Consider the following 21727-nt stretch of genomic DNA (forward strand, 5'->3'; position numbering starts at 1 on the left):
TGCGTTGCACTGGTTACTGTTGCACAAGTTGTTATGCATTGCTGCTGCAGACTGCTTGCTGCAGTATTTTTACGATGACATCATCCTCACATCCTTCTGTGGACATACCACATGGTTGTTTGCTATTGGTGCAACAGCACAAGAGGATTTAAATCAATTAATTTTAATTTGGACTCATTGAGCAAGTAGAGTAAAATTTAGGAAAATAATGGTATGAACATTATTGCTTTTCATAGCTTTTAAATGTGTTTTTCAGCTTACAGTCCTTTTTTTTTTAAAACGTGAACTCTGATTGGATGAATTTTGTACATCCTTCAGTATTGACCAATCAGCTTCGTTGGCAGATTCAGGTGGTAAATCCTGGTCCTGCCTCTGGCTGTGCGCCGCTCAGAGCCTCAGCTCTGTAGTTAATTTTGCGGTGCGGCTTGTTTCCCTCCGTGCCGCCATTAAAGGCTTTCTGCCTGGTATTTTTTCCTCCTTTACTCCGAGAAAAGGATTAAAATGATTTAAGGCTGGGAATATTAGCCGTGGGAGGGGACTGGGAGGGGGGTTCTTTTTTATTTATTTTTTTACCACACTGTGGTGTGACTCGCGGTACCCCAAAAGGAGTAAATATGCGGCTAGTAGCGTCCAAGAAGTAGGAGGAAACCGAGTTTGGACCGGAGTGAGGTTCTCCGATTACGGAGGGACCTCCAGTTGCTTTGGCTGCAGCGGGGGACTGAGCAGTGTAAACACTAAGGAGCAAAGGTGAGGGTTACACCGCCTCTTGTTCCGCTGGTGGAGGGCCTGACGGTTTACTGGCTAAACATAATCGCGTAATGTTAGCGAGCAGCTACTAGCTTGACCGTAATTGTTGGCTGACAAACCCATAAACGGTTGTCATGGTTAGACGACCAGCTAGCTTTCGTGGTCCTGTTAACTCGTTACAACTTAGCTAAGTCGTTAATTGAACGAAGTTAGCTTACTACTCGAATGTTAAACTTAACAAAAACAACACAAAAGTTTCAAGGTTTTGTTTGTGACCAGTAAAGCGGCTCGTGGCCACTAGTTCGCGGGCTAGAAAGTCCCAGAGCGGACATTGGTGCATGTTTAGCTTGAGGAGAACTCGTCGCTATTAGGGGTTAATGCAAATTAGTAGACTTTCACACGTTGTGTTGGTAAACTAGAGGCGTGGTGTAAACACAGTGAGTTAGGCAACACCCCTCCAGGCTTTTCCTTTAACAGTAGCACTCTACTAAAAGGTGTTTTGTATAACTCTGTTCCATGAGCTGATAATGATAGGGCATGAATGAATTAAACTACACAAGTTAAGTGCACCGGAAACTTTAGCCCCCTTGAGCTTTACCCTGCTATTTAAAGTGACTGTAATAAATGAGGGACAGTGCAATAGCAAAACAACAATTCAATAACGTAAATAAAAATGACTACAAAAAGGCTGCAGGAGTTTAAATAATACAATCACAAGTCTGTTAAACAAAACTAACAAAAGTTAGTTAGCTAAGTTTTATGAATAAATTAAAGACCCACTAAATCGTTTTTTTTAACATGTTCTTGTCGTATTTTTCTTATGACGGAGGACAGACAGAAAAAAAATAAGCTTACAATAGCATTTCTGACTATTTGGATGGATCCATTATTGTTTTGTGTTCCTCATTAGGCTCAAAACTGTGCGGCTTGATAAGCCCAATATTGCTCACCATTTTTGCTGCACCGGTAATGTTTTACATTGACTGTATAAGAGAACTGGACTCGGGGAGTGAAGGCAATTTAGTAGCCATTTTTCCCGATACGGACGCCGCCACTTGGAGCCAGACAGCAACAGTAAGCAGTGATTGGTCCAAGTCTGAGTCAATGTTTATATGGCATCTACTGTCACCAGTCAGGAGTGAGCTTTTTGGAAGTCCACTCCCCTTCCACTTAAAGCAGGCTCAGGAGAATTGGGCTCTGTCCAAATTCCCACCCTAACCCCTAACTACAAAAAACTATATAGTGCAGTATAGGCCTGCACAATATACCGCAAATTTATCGCGACATTAAGCTGTGCAATATGCATACCGCAAAAGACGGCGAAAATCGCAATAAATGGTTACCTTAAATGTGCTAAAACAATCTCATGGCAGCTTGAAATATTGAACAAATGAAATAAATCCCTTTATGCATTTAACCAATCGGAAGGACCCGTTTGCGTTGTTGATCAACCAGATGAGCCCTTTTATGTTTGATGTTTGCCTCCTACGTCGACGAGGGTCCTTTGGAGTATCATTTTTAAACTGTTGCAGTGAAATGGAAATGATGTTTTTGGTTGTTTTGCTGTTTGTTTATATACCGCAAATTATATCGTTATCGCAATATTAATCACCAATATCGCATATCGCGAGTTTTCCTCATATCGTGCAGCCCTAGTGCAGTACTATGTATTGCCCTGAATTTTAAAAGCAATCCGGACACAATGCTCACTACTTTTTTTTTTTTTTTTAACGGCAGATATGACGCCATCAATTTCACAAAGTTAAAATTGAATTGATATGAGCGTTTTGCGACAATCATTTATCAGTCCACTGTCTTCTGAATACAAAAATCTTGATGGTTTATTAAAAAAATACATTTAAATACATTTTTTGGCAAAAATTCTTCAGACGCAATGCATTGTGGTGTATATCCGCTGATCTAGTGAGCATCAATGCACACCGGTTTTTCGCAGAGACTGAATAATAGGCAGGTTCAGGTTTATGGGTTTTTGGCTTCTTGTAACCAGCGGGTACTTCCTATTGGGAATGAAAGGCGGGCAAGATTTCTTAGTCCAGTTCTCTGACACAGTCAATGGGTGTGAGGGGCTGTACGCTACGGGGAGAGAGAGTGTTAATGGAGGGATGATGGGAAGTCAGTGCAGGCTTACTGTGTGCAAACAGACCTGCCCACATCACTAAATCGAATTTCTGATCAACTACTGCAGAAACTATATCCTGGAGACAGGTTTTTTTTTATTTTTTTCTAAAAGCAGCGTAATCATATTTACAAGACCTCAGGGAACGCTTTTACAATAGATCAAAAGATGACTGGAGTGGAATTTTAAAACAGTAACACACTCATATTAATGAACCAGCTTCCAGGGGAGAGTTGCATTAAGAAAAAGATGGAACATATTAACTTTTGTTGGTATTTTTATGCCTCCTGCTTGTTTGTTGCCTATCTAGCTAGAGTCATGGTGGGAGCCACCTACATGTCTGTTTCTCTAGGCCGTGGTCTCATCATCCATTCTCGGTTTCAGTCTTTCAGTGAGCTGGTTTCTCAACCAGTCATGCACCTCCCTCCTGCGTGTCAGCTTTCATCCGTCCTAGCCTCTTGTTACCCGGCTCAGGTCTAGGGTGCAGTTTCCTGCTGTGTGTACATTTGTGTGTTTAAATGCACTATCTGAGTGCAGAGCTGCAATAAAACCTGCAGCTTTGCCGCTGTACTTTGCTCTGAAAGTTTGCTACCACAGCAATATGTGGTGCCAAAGATTTAACATAATTCAAGAGGCTATAGAAAAGCGTCTTGCATCTGGACAGATGTTTAAACTAATAAAAGGTTTAGCTTGAATGTTAACTATATACTGTATGTAGTGTGCTTTTGATATTATTTGATATAATGCCAAAGCACCTAGCTAATTGACCATACTTTTTATTTCTAGGTCGCTGGTTGCTGTGTGATCTTCTTTGGAGGGGATCTGCCGAGCTGACAGCCCCTCTGAACGGCAGGCAGCCTCCTTCATTGGCTCTGCGACGATGACTGAGCTGGTTGCCAAGTGGGTCTGTGAATACTGCACATACGAGAACTGGCCGTCAGCCATCAAGTGCACCATGTGCCGCGCTCAGAGGCCCAGCGGGGGTGCCATCATTACTGAGGAACCCTTTAAGAGCAGCCCTGCCCTGGATGCCAGTCTGCATCAGTGGGACCCTGCAAGCCTAAGCAACAGTCCATCTCAAGGGGGATCCAGCTTACTCATTTGTCCAGACTCCAGCGCCCGACCTCGTGTTCGGATTGCACATGTGCCAGAGACGACCAGCAAGTGGTCGTGTCACATGTGCACCTATTTGAACTGGCCCCGCGCCATCCGTTGCACGCAGTGTTTGTGTCAGAGACAGCATTCTCAACAGCAGAAGCAAGAAACCCATCAAGGACATCAAACCCAGCAGCCACGCAGCCCAACAGAATCTCCACAGACCTCATGCTCTGGATGTCGCCCTTCTCCCCCCACCAACACTATAGATCCCTGTGAGGAGTATAATGACCGGAATAGACTCAACACTCATTCACAGCGTTGGACCTGCTCCGCCTGCACTTATGAGAACTGGGCCAAAGCGCTCAAATGTGTTGTATGTGATCACCCCAGGCCAAATAGTCTGCTAGCTGAACCCATCGAACTCGCTTCGGCGCCTGAGAGCCAACAGCTAACCTCCAAACGTAATGAGCAGGATGGCGACAACAGGAGGGGTGTTGTCGGGCATGTGGTTGGACAGGGAGTGGGGGGCATGGTAGGTGTCGTAGGGGGCTGTAGCAGCAGCCAGAGAAGGTCACCCCCAACAACAAAACGGGAGTCGGAGGTGAATATGGACTTTCAAAGGATTGAACTAGAATCTGGTGCTGGAATTGACATCAAAGAGGATCTTGAGGTGGATTTCAAAAAACTGAAACAGATTAAAAACAGAATGAGAAGAACGGACTGGCTCTTCCTCAATGCATGTGTTGGTAAGTTTCACATAAACACAACCAACTTTGTGACTATTTAAATCTTTTATAGCGGTCATAACCAAAGGAAGCCCTTATTCTCTAACGTATCACTGTTAAAGACCCAGTCCAATGAAAATGGCGCTTTTAACAGGTTTTTGTGGTATTTTTCTGATGATTGACACAAAATAAAGTGAAAATTGAATTTCTGGGCATTTCTTTTTTCAAATTGTGGTGAATCAGGAGCAAAAAGGATGAAAAAATGCTGTTTGAAAAAGAGCGTAGTTGTTACTTAGAAGCTACAATCGGCCAGCCACAAGCTCCCTGCTCCACTACTTTCTGATGCATCCACTTGTAGAATAATTGATCAACGTACGTCTTTGTTTGCCTCGTCTGGGCTGATATCTGGCTCAAAACTGTACGACTGGATAGCGCTGATAATGCTCGGCATTTTTTGTTGCACCGGTAATGTTAGGTTGGGGTTGAGAGAGGCTGTAGGCTTGCATCGTGACGGGAAGTGGGGGTGGGTTTACTACACGCCACCAGTCCTGCCCACAGTCTAAGGTGAATTTCTGATCAACTCCTGCCGCTCTCCAGAAAAAAAGTCCTAGAAAACGACACAGGTTTTTAGATTTTGGCTAAAAACAGGGTAATCTTAATTAAAAAACCACAGGAAATGCTTTTATAATAGAACAAAAGATGGTTGGATTGGGTCTTTAACAAATCCAAGAATGCAAACTCCGTTTGGATATCGGATATTTGTAATGGGCACAGTAAACTGTTGTCAAAATTAGCAAAAAAAGTCAATTATTACAGAAAGACTGTGTTCTGCGGTATTGGGTTCTTCATAATGGTTCACTCCTTCAGTGCTCTTAAAAGATGTTTATGTTTATTTGGTTTATTTAATCTCAAAATTAATCTCTGAAGGAGATACAGTCATAGATCTTTGAAATAACTGTTGACATAAACCAAAAAACGTCAAAAGTTGTTTAGCTAGCCAAGAGGTTTTTTTTTTTCTTTTTTTCCAAGAAATTGTATTAGCTTAAAGATTCATACCGTTTGCTTACATACAGGCTACTGAGTCGTCTGCAGGAAAAAGTGAAAGCCCTCACTTTTATGAGACATGTACCTATGTGATTTGTTTGTTATCTAAAGTTCATTTAAGATAAGAAAGCAGCAGAGAACGTTTAGACTATCAAAGCAACTAAATACCTATTAACATTGTTTCTTTGCCTTGGTCCCTTTGAGGTATTTGTACTTTGATCTTGCTAGCCTTTTAGGAGGAAATCAGTGTTCAGAGTTGAAAACAGCAGGATGTTCAACATAATCTCAGGCTGGCAAAGATTTAATTTGCTTCATGAACAGAGCACATGCAGCATTTGTAGTTGTTCAGGCTCAACAAGAAATCTCTACACATCAGCAGAACTGGGAACAAAGTTTTGCCCTTTAGTTCCCTTGAGTAGAAGTTCTTTGATACTTTTTTTAAACCTATTGTAAAGCAAATATGGTTGGAAAGATAACAGTGAAAGAGGAAACTGATCATCTATTCTCTCCCGTCAGTGTGTTTTCATGCATCTTGATGTTGTGTTGCAGCCTTTGGGATTGTGACTGCAACACTGTGATTCTGAGGGCACACCCACACCAACCAAGCATTTTGTTTAGTGCTCGCTGTCTCCCACCCTCACACTGATGGTGTGTAGTGTCTCTCCTCGCCTCTCAGTACCAGCCAGCTCCACATGGCACAGCGGGTCCTTCCACCCACTCCACGTCTCTCCAGCTTTGGCTCGAGAGATCGTGCAGCTGAGCATTGTGTGCGGTCCTTTGACGTGAGAACAAAAGATCAACTGTGTTTGATGCTGTCAGATGCACCAGTATTTACTGGCTGTGCTCGAAATGAGGAGGATTTTTGTTTGCTGGAAGTAATTTCAGCTTTGATGTTTGGAGATTTCCCAGTAATTCCAATGAAGCCCTTAACCCGCGGATCTCCCTTTTGATTGGTTGAAATGTACATTTTTGGTTGAGCTGTTTACACTAATAGTCTCCATCGCAATTTAAAGCTGTTTTTAATCACAGTGTGCTACTGCTTGTTGTTAGGAGGGCTCCACATCACCTTTTTTTCTTTCTTTTCTCCTTTACAGAAAAGCACTGAATGATTTATGATTGAGCTCCCAAGTCCATGAAACATCCATCCTGTTAGTTCTGTTCTGGTGAAAGTTGTAGAACTCGCCTGTTATTTAACCGCTAAACACTTAATGCCATTTAATTTCTACCACTTTAGTCATATAGAATTTTATTTTTGGACAGGATTCATGTGCGCTCAGGCTGTCACCGATTGTTTGTGTGTGACTGTGATATTTGTGCTATAATTAGAACAGAAAACAGAGCAAACGCTTGCATCTTCTTCACCCACCACACCTTTTTTTCTCCCATTTATGCTTGGATCTGAGGGGGAAAGCAGCTGACAGATTAGTGTAGAACCCATTGTTTCTTCTGCTTGAATTCAAAGTTAGATAAATCTCCAAAACGTTGCAGCTGCCGCAGAGATAAAGCACATTCTGATCTCTAGCTTTTCATAGTTTACGAGAGCACATTGTCCCCAGCACAAGGTTTTCCTTTAGTTCCCCTTTTTATATGTTCATTATGTCAGGTCACAATAACTCTTTCCTTCACAAAGTGCGGCCTCTGACAGCGCTGGGATTCTAGCAAAAAAAAATCTATAAATCTGCTAGTGTGGTTTCAAAAATGACTTTTAGTCTAAACTAAAAGTCTGTTTTTTTGTGGTAAATTTCTTAATGCCAGTAAACTAAAAGTTCTCTTTATGTGGCTCCAGCTGAACTTGGTGACTCCTCTTTGACTCTCCTGTCCGTCTCTAAAGGTGTGGTAGAAGGTGACCTGGGAGCCGTTGAAGCTTACAAGTCATCTGGAGGTGACATCGCAAGGCAACTGACATCCGATGAGGTGCGACTGTTAAATCGTCCCTCGGCGTTTGATGACGGCTTCACTTTGGTTCACTTAGCAATCCGCTTCCAAAGACAGGACATGCTGGCGGTGTTGCTCACAGAGGTCAGTGTCCAAAAATAAAGGTGCCACCTTGATACACAAATATTATTGTTATTCCTCATTTAGCCTCTTGACATTTCATTGGCAAATAACGATAAGATTAGACTTTTTTTTTGTGATCTAACATTTTTCTATTTGCAGTTATTTTAGGCTGTTAGCTGAGAATATTAGCCTTATTTTGTATGTCATGTTATTTAAAGTTTGCCTCTAATTTGTAAAGCTATTTGTTTGGTTTTGTTGTGTTAAAGTCTTTTTTATGATGTTTTCTGTTATTTTTCTATGTTTAGTGTAAGTGACTGTTCATTTCCCCCCTTTAACCTTTCCTTTTCCCATCATCCTCTCTGCAGGTGTCCCAGCAGGCGGCCAAGTGTATCCCAGCCATGGTGTGTCCTGAGCTGACCGAGCAGATCCGCCGCGAGGTGGCCGCCTCTCTTCACCAGCGCAAAGGAGACTTCACTTGCTATTTCCTCACAGACCTGGTCACCTTCACTCTGCCTGCTGGTCAGCACCACGCCCTTTCATCAGTACAAACAATAGATCTGAGTTATGTCATCATGCAGCACAAAGAGAACTTTTATTAGCCTGCTGCTAAAGGGAAGCTGTCCCCCTTAACTTGTGTATTGTTGTTTACTTGTGTTGTGTCAAATAATTTGTTGTTTGTCCGCTGAGTGGGCATAATGCTGCGGTTGTCCGTTTCCAGCTGCCAGAATATGGAGGCCCCGCCTGGCTCTGTCTTTTAGTGTTGCTTCTTTATGCTGAATATACAGGCTGCCAACCAGGCATTTGTAGCTTTTTCTCTTATTTTCTTTCAGTAGCCTGGTTTCCATTGTTTTTTATCCGATTTCATTGTGCGAGATAGTTGTTGTTGTTTTTTCAGCTACGGCGTTTTTTTATGTCAAATGTTGTGCAGCAGAGCTGCTCCTGCTTTCCTGCCACAATAGAAACTCATTCTGTTCAGCTCCACAGTCAGTGCTGTCATTATTTCAGCTCAAGAATAAGCTCCACTGTGTTAGTGAGAACTGGCAACGTGCTGTTGAAAGCTCTGACTGTTGCAGAGGGAAAAAACATGGTGGCAAACGTTAAAATACACGGAGGCAGAAAGGCTCTTCTGACCGTTCAGCTCTTGCAGAAAGCTGAAATATGAAGACATGCACATTTTTGAATACTATCCAGGTTGATTCCTTCATTTTATTGCTGTGTTTTTCTTCCATTTGATTATTTTTTTTTTTTTGTTGCAGACATCGAGGATCTGCCCCCAGCAGTTCAGGAAAAGCTGTTTGATGAGGTGCTGGACCGAGATGTCCAAAAAGGTGAAATCCTTCATCATGAAAACAGCAAGAGGAGAAATGTGTGGCCTGTTTTAGATTGAAAACAAACACATTTTTGAAAACAAAAAGGTGCAACTGTTGTCCAATCATTTCTAATTTGGGTAGGAAAAAAACTCTTTAATGAATAAAATGATGGATACTTATATTATTGCCAAACAGAGGAGCCCTTTTCTTAAAATAAGACACTTAAAATCAATCTTGGATTTGATGAATCAGAATTTGTTTACCTGGTTGGAGATATTGATTCTTAATAAAATCTTACATAATTAAAAACTTTGTAAACATTTAACCAGAATCACTGCTTCTAATTGACCGACACAGGGCAAAAACATTCTTCCGTTGCCTCACTAAAGCATATTTTCGCTGCTGTTCTATTATTCACATCTGCTACTTAAAAACTCTGTGGCATACTTTAAAGCAGAAATCCAGCACTCAACCTGTCCTGTTTTCTTGTTCAGAGCTTGAGGAAGAGTCTCCCATCATCAACTGGTCCCTGGAGCTCGGGACGAGGTTGGACAGTCGACTGTACGCTCTTTGGAACCGCACAGCTGGCGACTGCCTCCTCGACTCGGTGCTGCAGGCGACATGGGGCATCTATGACAAGGACTCGGTGCTTCGCAAGACCCTCCATGACAGTTTACACGACTGCTCCCACTGGTGAGACGGGTTTAAAAATGCAACTCCGTGTCAGTGTGGCTTATTTAAATTCAACCAAACTGTTCAGCAGAATCCTTTTTTCCACCTGCATGTTTTCATCTGCTCCTGATTCACAATGATTTGAATGCAGAAATGCAATTTTGAGCTTCATTTTCTTGTTACTCCATCAGAAAAATGCCACAAGAATATATTAAAGAGGAATACCACGTTTCATCTGATTGGGTCTTTAAACAACACCAAATCTGCCGGCGTGTGTTCTGCTAAAGGCTCACTCTAACCTTTGTGTTGAAAAATGCTTTTTAAGTTACAATCCAAGTCCAAAGTTTGGACCTCGTGCAGAAACGTCAAACTCTGACCCAGATTGCTGACGGCGTTGCACTAAAGCTGTAAAACAGTGTCCACATCCAGACTTATTTAAAGCAACAAAGAGCTTTTATTAAAATAGGATTCCTGACCACTTAACTCTAAACTTCTAGAAGCGCTCTTGTTCCTTTTTTTCTGTTGAGATTTCTGCATCAAAGTGAAAGCACATGTTTCCTATTTCCAAAGGTCCACTCCCAGTGTTTGTGCACATTTTAGAGTTCCACATACTGCACGCCTCCTACTGGAACTCCACAAGTGAAATCAGCTTTTCCAATGGTTCTGCTTTGCACATCTTTTTTTTTTTTCCCCACAACAAAGACACACAGAAACAAACATTCTCTGATTAGGATTTGGATCTATTCACTCAGAAATATCAGCCCTGTGGGATTCATGTGAGGTTTGTGGGATCTGAAAAGAGAAAATGGCCGGAGCCCGACCTTAACCACAACAGAGGAGGAGAAAGCAGCGGAACTAGCTAAGCGGTGTGTGTGTGTGCGTGTGTGTGTCATGTTTGTGTGTGTGTGTGCAGGTTCTACACTCGCTGGAAGGAGTGGGAGTCCTGGTACTCCCAGAGCTTCGGCTTGCACTTCTCCCTTCGAGAGGAGCAGTGGCAGAAGGACTGGGCTTTCATCCTTTCCCTCGCCAGCCAGGTACATGTTGACGACAGCAACACGTCGTCACCAAACACGCTAGCTTGTCATGCAGAAAGTCAGCTACGCTGACGACGCATCAATTATGTAAGAGGGCAATTTGCTGCACATCCTTGAAAGTGCATCCTGCCTGTCATCAGAACTGCTCTTCAGGATCCCACTAAGCATTCGGCTGGCCTGTTATTATTTTTGAGGTGTGACGACTCTGTGATCTGCTGTTTTTCATGCCTTTGCTGTTGCATAATGCTGGTTTCACTTGGCATCTGTCAGGAATCTCTGTATTTTCCAAAGCTGTGGTCTATCTCTCAGTTTGTTCTAACAGTTTGATCCTTCTGTATTGTGTTTTGTTCTTTAAATGTCTGCAGCCAGGGTCCAGCTTGGAGCAGACCCACATTTTTGTCCTTGCACACATACTTCGAAGGCCCATAATCGTCTACGGAGTGAAGTATTACAAAAGTTTCCGTGGCGAAACACTGGGGTACACTCGTTTTCAAGGTGAGCAGGCCGTTTTGATTAAAACTAGATTGTTTTATGTGTGAGTAAGTCTTGAGGTTGTTGTTGCTGAGAGGCTGTAAAACGTCCCAAACACCTCCTGAGGCAGCCGAGCTCCTGCAGCTCTGTGGGTGAGGAGAACAGGCGTCCACCTCCTTCTGGATTGAATTTGACTGTTGAATGATGCTGTGCAGGAGACACAAAGAGAGCCGTGTGAGGGCCAGTGTGCTAAAGACTGATGGAACCACAGTTTAAGCTTAAGGGGTAAAACACACGGGGGGGGGGGCTGTGCTCCAGAGTGAAATGACAGGGGGAGGAGGAGGAGGAGAGCATTTAAAGAACCACTCAATAAAAATGGTGTTTTTAGCATGTTCTTGTAGCATTTTTCTCGAGATGGAGGACACGTATAAAAGAATTAATAATTAAAACTGCATTTCTGAGTATTTCTTAATTCAGGAGTAAATTAGAGCTGATGAAGCATTTCTTTACTCTGCTCCTGCTACCTGGAACATCATACAGAAAGATTGGAAGCTGACAGATCTGCTGCCTTTAAATGTGACTGAAAAACTTCATTAACATGCAAGTGTTATTTAGAAGACATTTTAATGTAATATAATGGGACTGTTATCCATTTTACGTCCTGGTGTTTTAGAAATTCCTGCCTCTTGGCCAGGACTCCATCAGAAAAGAGGTTTTTGGGGGAAATTTGCTTTTCCAATGAAGTAGCATTAGACGTCTAGCCAATAGGGTAACATACCTTAAGACATTTTTTTGTTTACTGTTTAGACAAATTCCAGCAGTTGGCACTCCAAATAATCCTGCTCTGGGAGTTTAACCTGAAATATTCGAGACAATATTTCAAATATTTGTTTCCAAAAGGGAAGGATTTTGTTGCAGTCCCAAAATGTGTGGGACAGTGAGGCAGGGACATGTCCAGAACGTTCACATGAAGGGTCCACTCTGAGAACATTCTTGATCCTTTTTTCCTGCAGTAGTGCAGTCTGTGAAGGATTTTGAACCATGTCTGCTGCACACTGATGCACACATCTTCAGTTGGTGGGAAACATAATGCGATACTTACATTTAGAAAGAAAACCTTTTTTATGAAACATGGCAACCATTTATTGATTATTTCAACAGTATAAAGACAAGTTGAGCTCTACTTAAACATTTAAATGTAATATCAGCAGGTTTTTTTATTTTATTAAAAAAAACGTGTTCTTTTTTTTGATATTGTATTTTTGTATTGTTTGTTTGCTGGAAAAAAAGAATAAAAAAAAGAAAAGAGGTCTTCAATCTTAATGAGACCTTCCTGATTAAAAAAGGTTAAATGTGTATTTTTTCAAAAGCTCCATTTTGATGTAGAAACTGAAATGGGCGAGCTAAAGTCTCCCCGCTCCACTCCATTCTGATGCATCCACTCGTAGACCAATAGATCCGTTCACGTCTTTGTTTTGCTCGTCTGAGCTGGAATCTGGATCAAAACTGTACGACTGGATAGCTTCATATTGCTCACCGTTTCTGTTGCACCGCTCAGCTGTAAGCTAACGAGAGAGGGTGTAAACAAAGGGATGATGGGATATCAGGGGGGTATTCCAGAAATCAGGTTATGCTAGCTCCCACGATAAGTTTGAGGCTAAGGAAGTTGATAACCTCATCTTTCAGTTCCAGAAATGGAGGTATGTTTCAGGGTAGGTTAAGTTGCCATGGCAACTCATGCTCTGAACATAACCTGGTACGGAGCAGGTTTAGTTGAAGCTTAGTTTGTTTACAGAGAGGTGAAGCAGCATGGAGTGTCCATTTGAAGATGATTTAGTGGATGAAGAAGCTCAGATAATACTTTTTCCACCGTGAGAGGGTGATAAGACCACGTATGGATGTTGGAAAGATAAACTTTTTTACTTTGGTCTAACTTAATTATTTGCTTCAGTTAAGATAAATCATTTTTTGTTAGGTCACCTTAAAAATAACACGTAGTTTTCAGACAATTATTTTCCTTTCATTCAAATTAATTCAATTAAGTAGCTGTAACTTTGGTGCTGCTGTTAGAGCGGCACCGCAAGGGATTCTGGGATATCATTCCCTTTGCCTGTCTGGACGGATTTGGGTTTAAGTGTGGGTTTTTGACCCAATGTGTTTAGTTGTTTAGCTATTTTACTGTGTTTTACCGTGTTTTGCTGAGTTACTTTGTCCTACTGTGCTTACGTCTCTGCACCATGAGTGAGAGTGAAGGAGAGAATGATGAGTTTATATAGCACTCCTACCTTCTTTATTTGTAATTATAATGACGGAGAATTCTTTTTCCCCGTCCTTTTAATTGTTATAAAAATGAGCATATCTGCCGGCTCAAACTTACACACATGAGAGTTCAAGAATCATAATTAATTAAGATGGAAAAATATAAATTGAATTGGAGTAATGTGACATTTAGTTAGATAAAACGTAAATTTGAGTTGTACAAAAAATTACTGAGTTTTATAGAAATGAGGTTGAATAAATTTAACTCAATTACTTGTTACCAATAGAAGTAATTCATTTAAGTTAGATACATATGCGTTACAAGGAAAATGGAAATAAGATCAGAAACTTGTGCGTTTACTTTGTCTGTTCTTCTACTAAAAGCAGAAACTCTTTCTTTTGCTGATGCAGCCGTATTACTTCTTGATGGACGTATAATCTTCATACGCCGTCATTTAAATCTCCAACTCCGTCTCACTGAAGTGTCGCGCTCTCTTTTTTTCTCCACCCGTTTCCATGGTGACTCCGTAAATCGGCGATCCATTGAGAATGTCTTTATGTACTTGCCGCGCACGTGCATTAACCCAGGGTTACCAAGTCGAGTGTAATTACGCCAACTCATATCCGGTCTTTTGGAACCGACATACCCCGGGTAAGCAAGTTCAGGCGGATTTCAGCCAGAGCTCAGGGTTAAAGTCAGGCTAGTTTAAACATGCTTCCTGGAATACCCCCCAGTAGAGGCTTAACGCCCACAACTCTGTGAGGAGTTTCTAATGAAGTACTGCTGCTCTGCAGAAACTATGTCCTAGAAAATCCCACAGTTTTTAGATTTGGGCTAAAAACAGCATAACTTAAAGACCAAAAGAATGGATCAGAAGATGATGGGAGTTGGTCTTTAGTGTTTATAATTAGGTTCAAAGGTTTTATGTCGATGTTTTCTCTCTTTTCATGTTGTTGAAGTGAGCTTTTTCCTTCTGCTTCCTCCGATCTTCCTCTGTAGGGGTGTACTTGCCTCTTCTGTGGGAGCAGAGTTTCTGCTGGAAGAGCCCCATCGCTCTGGGCTACACCCGGGGTCACTTCTCAGCGCTGGTTGCTATGGAGAACGACGGCTTTGACAATCGCGGCGCGGGCGCCAACCTCAACACGGACGATGACATCACCGTCACATTCCTGCCGCTGGTCGATAGCGAGAGGAAGCTGCTTCACATTCATTTCCTCACGGCGCAGGAAGTAAGACCCTCAGTTTGTGCTGGCGCTTGATGAGAAGGTGGAGTTTGTGACAGTTTGCTCTCCTCCTTCAGATGGGTAATGAGGAGCAGCAGGAGAAGCTCCTGCGGGAGTGGCTGGACTGCTGCGTGACAGAGGGCGGAGTTCTAGTGGCCCTTCAGAAGAGCTCCCGCCGCCGCAACCACCCGCTCGTCACCCAGATGGTGGAGAAGTGGCTGGACGGCTATCGGCAGATCCGGCCCTGTGCCTCTCTGTCCGACGGTGAAGAGGAGGAAGACGACGACGACGAGTGAAGCAGCTAGAAAGGATGGAGGAAGCCCTCCATCAGACTCAGATTTTTGTTTTTTTGTTTTTCTGACACGGACAAACTGTGAACACCTCCAGCAGGGAAGAGAACCACCAGATCCAAACCTAGTGTTTTTTGGCTCCGCCGTACATTTGCAGAGGCAGCAGCAGCAGCAGCACTATTTTGAGCATCCTGACAACTGAAGAGAGAATAATGGTTTAGGAAGGCAAACAGCCCTTTGATTCATCCGACGTTTCCATCGTGGAAATCATCTGCACACATAAATGCATGTGGTTCTGAAAGGAGTTCAAGGAAATATACCAGCATCGATTCAAATGAACTTTCTACCCAGAATTCAGTGGGACACTGACTAAAGCACACTTCCAAACCGATCTCTTTGGAAGTTTTTTTTCAGGATTTAGTTTTTTTTTGTTTTTGTTTTGAACAGGCAGGGACGAAGCCAATATACACCTTCGGAAAACCAGATTGTGTAATAATATACATTTTCCTTATTCCTAATTACCGAGCACTGCACATTTACTACAACATTTCTCTATAAACGGTGTAACTGCAGACATTTAGAACATATATTAAGCTCTTTAAAAGGGAGATTTTTACCCTTCACAAGTCAAAGCTACGTTCTTTCATTTTTATTTAGCACACTAACATTCATTTTTTGTTGACTTGTTGGGGTTGATTGAGAAGTGTGTGTGTGTTTATCTGAATTTATTCTATATATTTATTGTTTGAAAAGCGATTTGAGCTAATTCTAGTGTTCTGTATATTTTTCTCCTTTTTTTGTGGTTTTGTTAATTCTCTCAAATCTGGATGGAGACATGTTGCACAGAAGCACTCGTGCTTTGAGGAAAGAACCAATCATGCTTATCTTTGGGACATTGACTTGTATCGTTGCATGGGATTTAGTACCTCATCCGGATGCCTGAAATCTGGTGCTTTTATTTTTTTGGGACGAGGACAAACGCAGGTTTGGCACAATTCTTGGCAGCATAGTTGATCATTTTGGATCAGTGTCTCCTTTTCTCTTCGTTCCACATTGCCATGCTCACCATCACGCTGCACGGAAAGATTTGTTGTCAACCATGTTTTTGAATGAAGATGAGAGATTTTCAACATAAAACCAAAGCTGACAAAAGTAAAAAAAAGGTTGATCTTTTATTAAATTGTTTTTTTTTTTTTTTACTGTTTTGCTGTGAGCGTTTTTGTTGCATTTTTTTCCTTGTTGCATCCTGTAATGTATTGTTTGGTGTTTCCTTCACGTTTGAAGCTTCATCTATACGTCGCTTTGTATTTATGCAATAGTTGAAGTTGTGACCATGAAGGTTAGTGGATTTAATCCTGAGTTTGCGAATCTTACTGTGATGCAAAGAGCAGACAGAAATAAAAAATAATATACGCTACTTTTTCTGTCTTTATTTCCATGTCTGAAATCAGATTTTGAAGCCTGTTTCCTGGTTTTATTTCGGATTTCCTTGTTTGTAGCTCCCTCTAGTGGAAAGAACTCGTAACAGCAGAAAAATTTACATGTAGAGGCCATTCATCCTCAGATCTGCTGTTAATATTTTTTGTGTCTTTTTGCTGGCAAAGACAACAAAGGTGTTTGTCTCATTTTATACAATTTGCAATAATAATGACAGCGGCTTGAACATCCTTCGCTCAGAAACTGGTGTTTTAGAAACAAACTAAATTAACAGAAACAACAGAGTTGACTAAATATTTTAGGTTTGCAGTGGACCAACCAAGAAAAGAAATTTAAAGAGATTTGGAGCTGATTGGACCAGAAAACATTACATTATAATTAAACACTGATCCCTGAATTATTTGGGTTTTGATTTTCATCTTTTTAATGGCTTTGGAAGACCTGATCTAAAGGCTGATGTGTGGGTTAAAGCAGAAAATCGGTTTCTTTAAGACTAAAGTATTCGATTTTGGTGACGAAATACAAATCCAGGATGCTGAAGTGAATTCCTCCCACATGCATAACTGTGTCAGACCAAAGCTTTAGTCGGTCTTCAAAGCTTAGCAGAGGCTTTCGGGAGCTTCATCGGGAGTCTTTGGTTCTCCGTTTGCTCATTGAGACGGCAGAGAATCACTTCCTCATGTCAATCAGAGCAAGTCTGCCAGTTTAGACTGACGAGAACTGATGAAGAATTAATCTGCAAAATTTGAGTAGAGAACTGATGTCAATTTTGCTTAATTTGACAATTATCAATTGTAATTCTCTGAAACAGTTTTTTTAACATGCACTTTTACTTTTAGAGAACATTTTGCTTTCAGATTTTAAGCAGATTCTTTTAAAAATGCCTTTGTTCAACTGTTTTAATTTCTAAAAAGAAGTAAACTTCTTTTTTGACAGCTGTTATGTTCTTCTTATTGGAGGAAATTCAAATTATTTAGAGCCAAATTAACTTAAAGAAAAATCAATCAGTTCATTTGTTGTTTGGGTTTTAGAATGCTTTCTTCCTGTAAATAGATTTTGCACTAGTTTGTTTCAGAACTTTAAATCAGTCCAAAAAAAGGGCCTGAACTTGTTTTTTATTGAAACATCAACACTTTCATTATAGTCACACTACTTTCTTTATACTACAGTATAGTGACAATAGTACAGCGACAACCCAGGACTTCTCTGCAATGAGATCCACAGATTTACGTTTTAAAATGTGTCGACAGTTATAGCAGCTCAAACACTGATATCTGACCAGGGTGAGGCGACAGTATTTGTGAGTTTATTAGCAAAAGTTAGAAGCTCTAGCTGTGTCACAAAGATTCTCAAATTAAGCTTTGTGATTTGGTTTGACACAAATAACCCTTGTGCTATCCTCTGGGGTCCAGATGACCCCACCCTTACATTGACGTGTTCTCCCTACCATGACAAAGGTGGATAAAGGTGAAGAGGATTTCATGTAATCCATGGACACCAGTGAAGATCACAAATCATTGAAGAAAAGAGGTTCAGCGCACTGTCTAGTGGGTCTAGATGACCCAACTCCCAATGTTAAAGTGCCTAGGATAGCACAAGGGTTAAGAGGTCATGTCCTGCATGTTTGTGACACTGAAACATATTTTCTATTTCAGAAACATAACTTCAGTATAGTTCAATGACAAACTTCTTACTAATTTGCATTTTTTGTTAGCTTTCTGTCCATTGACATGCTGCCTCAAATGTTGCATCGGGTTGCAAATGTTTGCAATTCTCTGTAGTCCTGCTGCAGGAAGTTGAACCATGACAACAACCTTTCTAAAAACTTGACTCAAATAGACATTTATAAACCAGTTCAGAATTTAGTTTCTGCATAAAAAAGGAGAAAAGTTGGAAAAACTAAACTGCAAACAGCAAAATGTAATAGTTGTTGTGTTTTCCTATGTTTGGTCACCAATGAGTTTTAGGCAGTAGAATGCAGGCCTGGAGAAGCCATTGTGTAATACATGTTTACTTAGCAAATCAATCTACCCTAATCCAGGGGTCAGCAGCGTTTGTGATGTGAAGTCCAAATTTGAAGTTTCTTCTTAATTGTGCCATCACCAACTATAATGTGAACTCTAATACAAAGAAATACAAAAACATTCCCTTAAATCCGAAATTTGATTTATTTTAAAAACAGCAGGTCAAATAGTTTTTTTTTCTAATGTGTTTTGGCATTAATTCAAAAAAGTGCTTTCATAACAATATTGCACAAGGAAAATAGGTTAAAGTTGAAATAGTATTGCAACCCTGTGTGTTTGAAACCCAAAGTACTGCATTTGTGGTATGTCATACTTACAGCAGTAGGTTTGGATACATCAGAACAAAATACCATTAATGTATAAATATATATTGCATGTACTTTTTCATTTGTATGGTATGTATATTTATAGACACATTTTTATAGTTACTTTGCCACAATTGGAGAGCCTCATTCATTTGTTTTCAAATGTGTTTACTCTTTATTTTGAAATTTGTCAGAACAGAAAGGAAGTCTGGGTTTAATCTGACCTTGTGTAGTTTTTATTCAACAACCTGAATTTATAACGTCATAAATGTCACCCGCTGAAACACGGAAGCGATTGTGTAGCATAATTAAAAATAAAAGTCAAAACACATTTTGGCGGATTGTTTTTTTATTTTAATTTTGAGTCAAAAAGTGCAGCAACATTTTGAAAAAGAAAAATCATTTCTGGTTTTGACTTTTATTTTTAATTATGCTACAGAAACGCTTCCATACTGCAACGCCTAAAACATGACAAAAAAGCTCTGCAGTCAGTCATATGTGACGTGTGCAGCAGCTCCCGGATCCGCCTGGCGCTTTTCCCACTCACGCACGTGCTCACGTTCCACCCACAGACACTCATATCACCCCACCTGTCATCTCACCCGCAACAGTTTCAATACACAGGCTCATTATTACAACGATTCGACTTCTCCGCGGCAAACTATGTGTTTGTTTTCCCTGCGCTGCGCATTCATTTGAATCGCCCGTTCATGAAGACTGACGCGGTAAAGTGGCAGAACTTTCAGAGGTGGGCGGGGTCGCAGTAATAGCACCGCGTGATTGGAGCCTTTCCTTGAGACCGTACAGGAAAAAATATCATTATGAGAAGAGATGATCACTCAAACCCGATTTCTCTTCATTTCCGACCGATGCAAACAGCCCACAATCCAGAGATCAATTTTACTGTCAACCCCCCCCCCCCCCCCCCCCCACCACCACCACCACAGCGTGCCACTGACTTGCCCCGCGTGCCAACTGTGGCACGCGTGCCCTAAGTTGCCGACCCCTGACCTAAACAATACTGGAACTTAGTTTTTTTGGCTTTATAAATGTAAAATAAAACTCAAAAAACAAGGAATTGATTGACCTGAGTGAATTTTGCTATATAAAGAACGTATTTATAGACATTTTTTAGCGATTCTACAAATAAACAACAACAACTTGCCAGTCATTAATCAGAACAGAGAGTTTTATTTATTGGTTCCAGCTGCACTGTATGCTATATGTTCACCTTGTACAAGAAACGAATACAAATACTCACAATAAAAACCAAACATTTTGTGAGCAGCGTCGCAGCGCTGATGGGACGGATGGCGGCGGCGGCGGTTTGATCCCTCCAAGAGCCGCAGCTGGCTCGTGTTGGCCAAAAGAAGAAACTATGAAGAAGGGGAAAGGGGCGGGCCGAACCGCTCACATGAGACTACTGTTATATGAACATTTAACAAGTCAATACAAATCTACAGGAATGAGAAGTTTTAACATCAAAAAATGTACATTTGATATATATCCATATGAGAAAAGAAAAATACAGCGATGGATGTGAAAAGCAGAGATCCAGAATCGTTTTTTTCTTCCCTTTTTCAGTTTTCCTGAGCCAAAAAGAGATTTTCTTTTGTTTTTAGATGTTTTAATATCCTACAAGCTTCTTGCTGGCATGTAATCAAGGTCCTTTGGAAGTGACAATAATCTGTTCTTTATGAAACACCACAGGTAGTTTTTAATCCGTCACACTCGGATGGAAAATATTGAACTAAATTTGGGAATTTCTTCATTTAAACTAACATTTGTACCCCATCCTGCGTCCCGATTCTCGTCCTTCTCATCTGCTAGCATCATGGAGCCAAAATAAACAAAAATAAAAGCCGTGAAGGTGGAATCCAGATGTCCTGAAGATGAAACTGTAAACCTGATCACTGTCACACACTAAAGAACATAAACTCAAACACAGAACAGAATAAACACAAGAGTTGAAGGGGAAAAAAAAAAAAAAGTTTACACGAGACATGTTTGTGCAGAAAAACGAGGGAGAAAGAGGCTGCACACGTTGTCCTTTGAAGTTTCCATCCTGCGCTGTTCCTGGCAACATGTCCCAGAGGTCAGGAGGAGTTGTTCTAAAATATATGCCATGAAAGTCTAAACAAAAATCCCTTCGGTCTGTGAAGAGGAATAACAAATGTGGTGGGAGGAGCCATTTCCGATCTTCATCAGTTTGCCGGTTGGTCGCGTCTCAGCGCGGCCGTGTCCCCACATCCGCTGTCCTCGCTTGGGCCTCGTGGTTCCGTCCGAAATGAAGAGTGAAACGTTTCCCAGCGGGCAGTTCGCTGAAGTCGAGCATACAGTCGGATGGGTTTGACCTTGGCTGACCCCGGTTTCAGGCCCCCGCCCCCCGCTGCAGCTGCTCTACGGCTCAGTCATGTGCTCCCGCATGGGGTCGCCGTGTTTGGAGAGTTGGTTGGGGGAGGTGGCCTGTGAAGGATGGGTGCCAGGGGGCAAAGTGTGACCGATGGGCACTCCCCCGGGCACCAACCCTTCCATCGGTCCGGGAACCCCGCCTGGGGCCACACCCATCACGCCAGGGGGGAATCTGGAAGCAATCAGTTGATGGTGAGTCGACAGGATGCAAAATCATTTTTAAAAAGTTACAAATATGTTTTGTTTTAATTTGGGCTCAAGCAACTTTAGATAAAACTTCAGATTTTATTTTTTTTTTACTTTTGAGCAATTTATGAGGGACACTAATCCGTTAATCTAAAACGCATTCAGACAAATAATGAAACTAATTTGCTCAAGATTTTAGATTACAGGAAAAACTGAATCAGCAGGACATTTTTCCAAATAAAAAGTTGCCATGGAAGCAACAAAAGCAGGAAAATCCTCGGTTTAAAGGCGCTAGTAGGAAGCAAAAATTTAGCAAAAAATAAAAAGTATAAAATATATAAACAGTAAAAAATA

At 41.3% G+C, this 21727-nt stretch overlaps 2 protein-coding genes across 13 annotated transcripts in view; one reads left to right on the top strand and one right to left on the bottom strand.

The window, feature by feature from the left end:
* Nucleotides 1–357: 357 nt before the first annotated feature.
* zranb1b (zinc finger, RAN-binding domain containing 1b) lies at nt 358–16426 on the top strand. Its single transcript, XM_004077078.5, has 10 exons — nt 358–747; nt 3671–4728; nt 7583–7770; nt 8115–8268; nt 9006–9077; nt 9554–9752; nt 10645–10765; nt 11131–11260; nt 14496–14725; nt 14797–16426. Exons 2-10 carry the CDS (start codon nt 3765–3767, stop codon nt 15013–15015), a joined length of 2277 nt encoding a protein of 758 aa, XP_004077126.1. The 5' UTR covers nt 358–747; nt 3671–3764; the 3' UTR covers nt 15016–16426.
* A 3520-nt stretch (nt 16427–19946) lies between these two features.
* ctbp2a (C-terminal binding protein 2a) overlaps nt 19947–21727 on the bottom strand; it is a 65869-nt gene continuing 64088 nt past the window's right edge. For all 12 annotated transcript variants that reach the window (XM_011484385.4, XM_011484383.4, XM_078932182.1 and 9 more), the window contains one exon: nt 19947–21359. Coding sequence is in view for 8 of the 12 variants with exons in the window: in XM_011484383.4 (XP_011482685.1) it covers nt 21176–21359 (184 nt within the window). In the remaining 4 variants the exon portion in view is untranslated. The remainder of the gene's footprint in view (nt 21360–21727) is intronic.

The sequence above is a fragment of the Oryzias latipes genome, chromosome 15 (assembly GCF_053564925.1).
Source record: "Oryzias latipes strain Hd-rR chromosome 15, Olatipes_Hd-rR_3.1".
Classification (NCBI taxonomy): domain Eukaryota; kingdom Metazoa; phylum Chordata; class Actinopteri; order Beloniformes; family Adrianichthyidae; genus Oryzias; species Oryzias latipes.